The 4,814-nt window shown below is 39.9% G+C and overlaps 1 protein-coding gene across 1 annotated transcript; it reads right to left on the reverse strand.

Annotated features, from left to right (window-relative positions):
- Nucleotides 1-1,313: 1,313 nt before the first annotated feature.
- On the reverse strand, nucleotides 1,314-2,438 carry LOC126626603 (probable 2-oxoglutarate-dependent dioxygenase AOP1.2). The gene is made up of 2 exons (XM_050295975.1): nucleotides 1,949-2,438; nucleotides 1,314-1,760 (listed from the first exon to the last, which is right to left on the reverse strand). Exons 1-2 carry the CDS (start codon nucleotides 2,393-2,395, stop codon nucleotides 1,515-1,517), a joined length of 693 nt encoding a protein of 230 aa, XP_050151932.1. The 5' UTR covers nucleotides 2,396-2,438; the 3' UTR covers nucleotides 1,314-1,514.
- Nucleotides 2,439-4,814: the final 2,376 nt, after the last annotated feature.

Raw genomic sequence — 4,814 nt, forward strand, 5'->3', positions numbered from 1 at the left:
ATGATATATATCAGGTCTTGTGTTGGTCATAGCATACATCAAACTTCCAACTACTTAGGCATATGGAATATTTTGCATATCAATGATGTCTTGCTTCTGTACCAGACACATATTTTTGGAAAGCATCATTCCTTTACAAATAGGTGTACTAACTAGGTATATTAAATCTTTTAAATATTTTATCCAAATAATTTTGTTGATCCAAATAGAGCGTTTTGGCATCTCTATCCCTAGTAATTTTAATTCCTAGAACATAAGATGCTTCTCCCATATCTTTCATTTCAAATTTGGATCCCAAATATGACTTAGTTTTTTCAATCATATCTATAGAGTTACCTGCAAGTAAGATGTTATCTACATATAGTGATAACATACAAAAATTATCTTGGCACTTCCAAGAGTAAACACAATGATCCAATGAATTTATTTTATAGCCCATTTCCATAATAGCTTGGTGAAACTTTAAATACCATTGTCTTGATGATTGACAATGATCATTCAGCCAAAATTGAGCAAGGGAAAGAAGCCGGCTGCTGTCCTTTGGCAAGTAAGTGGAAATTCGGGTGCACAAAACCATTTAATGATTGATAGATTCAAGAGAAATGATTTTCACACACTATTTGAACGAATGAAAAAATCGAAAGAGGAAGTTGATTTTCACTCACCATTGGGCGAATGACATTGGACAACATTAAACAAGGGGTGTGTAAGAGAATATACCACAAAGTGAATGGAGGAGTATGTCCTTATAACCTCTCACTCTCGAGCACTGCAGCGAAAAGAGGGGAAGCTTTTGGGAACACAAGGGCTGAGTGTAGAATAGTAACAAAACTAAAGAAAAAAGAATACAAAAAGTGCTGTTGCCCGGAATCATCAAACCCGGGTCTCCTGGGTGAAGACCGTATATCCTAGCCGCTGGATGACAATGGATCCTCATGCCTAACATCTGCGTTTAAATTGTCTTAATTTTGTTCTTGTAGTTTACTCAACGTAGCAATTCAATAACAAGTCTCATTTTCAGTGAAGAAATTTTGTAACATGGGTGTTATGGTTATGATGAGGATGAAAGAATGCTTCAAAATGTGTAGTATATACACTATCTTTCAGACTTTATTTGCTCTTACATCTAGTGTGCAAAACAAAGTATTCGAATGAGCCATGCGGATAAAATGAAGCCTTCTAACAACTTGCTATTGTTGGTCACGAAGAATCCTCTTAGGGGGTTAATACAATAATGCGTGCATCACAAATATTTATGATTTTTTTTATTTATCTTGCACTTACGAAAATCAACCCAACACCGAAAGAAGACCTTCGAGAAACTCAATTATTCAAACGGTGCTGCAACTTGACAGCAAATAAGGGACAATGCCACGACATAAACATATACCAAACAACAACACAGGTGGCTCCACAGCATTATGTTTGACAGGAAAGAAATACAAAGAAACGAGAAGAGGTAAAGAAAGGTAAATAAGGAAAGGAACTGGCTTGTAGCCTTAGACCAAGACAAATCAAACGCCACAATATGCCTTGACGGTATAGTCAGGTCCAAGGCTGGAGTAATTTTTCTTTGTATATTCAATATATTCCAAGTCATTCAATGGATTATACTGTAGGGGGTGGTCCTCGTCTATAAGCTCCTTCGGTGTATGTGTTTCCCCTGCCCTGAATGAAAATAGTCCGAGCGAGTACCGTACATCATTCTCGCTCAAGGTCACTTGATGTTTACAAGCTCGTATTCTATCGTTGCTCCAAACCTGAGTCAAGCAAAACCACACAAACATTCCTGCCAAGAAATGTATTATTTTACATTATCCAATACAAAATAATGATAATGTGATCACAAAATATGTCATTTCAAATGTTTTGCACCATTAGAAATTAACAATAGTCATGATAATTTGATTACGCACGTACATATCACATACTTCTGTTTGTGGCATACCTGAAGTCCATCACCCGCTAGAAATACGAAGGACGAAAGCAGAGGATCAAAACATATCCACTCATCGTCCTTTGAATATATTTCCAGACCTTTGACATGATTTTGACAAAGTATGGTGCTAAAGTCTCTGTCTCTATGACTGCGGAGACCCGCATCAGCAATAGCCAAGCTTTCATAACCGGTGTTCCCAACGTTTAGGTAGCCAGTGGGGTAAGGCTTTTCATAAGAGTTTTTCACTTTGATTTCTGTTGGGAAATCAAACAACTCGTCCAACATACGGAAGAAGGTACTGCAAAGCTCCGAAGAAATTTTGTTGGGTAATATTGCCACGAAACAGCCAAGCTCCTCGAGTGCATGGCAAATGTCTTTGCGTATTGAGAGCCAAGAACTTGTCCCAGGCTTGAAGCAGTCTTCATTGGAGAAATCTACTATTGCTAGTTTGGCCATTGTTTGAGTATGTTGTGTATGAAGAGGTTTTGAGGGTTCTAGGTCAAAGTGCTAGCTATGTATGTTAAGGGTAATTAAGTAAAGTTTGTTTTACTTTACTTAGCTAGTAAGATAAGTAGTGAGGATATATGTAAATGATGGTATATATATACCAAGTGTAATATTATTGAGAAATACAATTTCACAATTTTATTTCTTCTCTCTCTCTCTAAACTCTCACATGGTATCACTCGCCGGTGTCTAACGACCTCCGACGATCCTTCGTCTCTCTGCGTTCTCTGTGTTCTCTCCTTTTGCTTCTTGTCGCTACTAACAATGGCGGTATCGTCTCCCTCTGATTCTACCTCGCAGCCATCTCCTGCAGATTCTTCGGCCCCAAATTCGTGCCCTAATTCGGTCAGTTCTTCGATTACTATTCAGAATATTGGTTCGCTGGTTCCGATTAAACTCACAACTACAAATTGGATCACCTGGAGTGCTTTATTTGCACCAATTTTTCGTCGGTACAATCTCACCGGCCTCATTGATGGATCTCTGGTGGCGCCGCCTATGTATCTTCTGGATTCTTCAGGACATCGCACTTCGACTGTGAATCCTCAATATATCACCTGGTTTGAGAATGATCAAAACATTCTGATCTGGATCAATTCGACACTCTCGGATTCTCTGATTCCCTACACTGTTGGTGTTACCTCTGCTCGAGATCTGTGGGCAAAACTGGAATCTCGTCTTGCTACAGCGTCGCAATCACATATTCATGAACTGCGCTCTCGTCTTCGCACGATTACCAAAGGTGATTCCACTGCGGCTGCTTATCTTCAACAAATTGAAGAAATTGCGGATGCTCTTGCGACTGCTGGTGCTCCGATTGCTGATTCGGAACTCATCTCTGTCCTTCTTCATGGCTTACCGCCTGAATATGATGCTTTTGTTGACACTATTCAATTTCGTCTTGGTTCCACTACTGTTGATGAGTTACATGGCTTATTGCTTAGTAAGGAGATTCAATTGGCAAATCGCAAGAAGGTTTCTTCCTCAGTGCCATTTCAAGCATATCATTCCTCAGCTGGCATTCTCCCTACACCACCTGCTGATTCTCCTTCTCAGGCGTACTTTGTTTCTTCTCATGGCCGTGGCTTCGATCGGAATTTTTCTCATCCTAGAAATTTTCAGAATTTCTCTCGCCAAGGTCAGAATTTCAGTCGCCAAGGTCCGAATTTCTCTCGCCAAGGTCAGCATTTCTCTCGCCAAGGTCAACAGAAGAATAATCGTGGATCCAAACCAAATTTCCACAATTTCAATCGAAGAACTTCCTGTTAAATTTACCGTCAATCTGATCATGAGGCTATTGATTGTCTGCATCGTCTGAATCCTAACTATGGTACCAAGCATTCACAAACTGCATATCATGCGAATACTGCTTCCAATGCTTTCACTCCTTCCACTGCTTCCAATGCTCCCACATGGCTTCTTGATACCGGTGCCAGTTCTCATATGACCAACTCGTATACAAATCTTCAAAGTCCTGAACCCTACAGTGGTCCTGATCAAGTTTATATTGGCGATGGCAAAGGTTTGCCTATCACTCATTCTGGTTCTTCTTGTCTTCCTACCTCTACTCATACTTTTGATTTGCACAATGTGTTGCATGTTCCTGATCTGAAACAAGATTTGATTTCTGCCAATCGATTTATTGTTGATAACTGGTGCTCCATTCATCTATATCCTTTTCACTTCCTTGTGAAGGATCTTACTTCGGGGAAGGAGCTTTTTAAGGGTCCTGTCAAAGCTGGCTTCTATCCTTTTCTTGCACCTCCTGTTGCAGACAATCATCAACCTTATGTGACCAGTACTACAGCTTCTCAGGGCATTTGGCATCAACGCTTAGGCCATCCATCATTCAAGATTTTACATAAACTAGGTTCTCAGTCTCGTATCTCTTGTTCAGATCACATTCATAAATTTGTATGCTCTAGTTGTGCTTTAGGCAAATGTTCTCGCAAACCATTTACCTCTGTTTCTTGTACAACAACCAAGCCTCTTGAGCTGTTGCATACTGATGTATGGGGTCCTGCGCCCGTTCCTTCTGTTAATGGATTTCGATATTATCTTCTATTGGTTGATGACTTTTCCAAGTATTCATGGTTCTTTCCACTGAAATATAAATCTGAGGTTTTCAGTACCTTTGTTCACTTCAAATCTGTGGTTGAAAATCTCTTGGGTTTCAAGGTTATTACTCTGCGATCTGATTGTGGTGGAGAGTTTGTTAATCATCAATTTTCTGATTTCTTGAAGACACATGGGATCTCTCATCAACTGAGCTGCCCTCATACTCCAGAACAAAACGGGTGTACTGAAAGAAAGCACCGGTATTTAGTCGAAACTGCTCGGACTCTTCTTACAGCATCTCAAGTACCTC

This window comes from Malus sylvestris, chromosome 6 (genome assembly GCF_916048215.2).
Source record: "Malus sylvestris chromosome 6, drMalSylv7.2, whole genome shotgun sequence".
Classification (NCBI taxonomy): domain Eukaryota; kingdom Viridiplantae; phylum Streptophyta; class Magnoliopsida; order Rosales; family Rosaceae; genus Malus; species Malus sylvestris.

Bases quoted from the DNA above. Each gene is read 5' to 3' on its own strand.
- LOC126626603 (XM_050295975.1), bottom strand. From the start codon at position 2,395: ATGGCCAAACTAGCAATAGTAGATTTCTCCAATGAAGACTGCTTCAAG. The intron at 1,761-1,948 runs GTATGCCACAAA...TGCTTGACTCAG, and splicing joins TAGCGGGTGATGGACTTCAG to GTTTGGAGCAACGATAGAAT.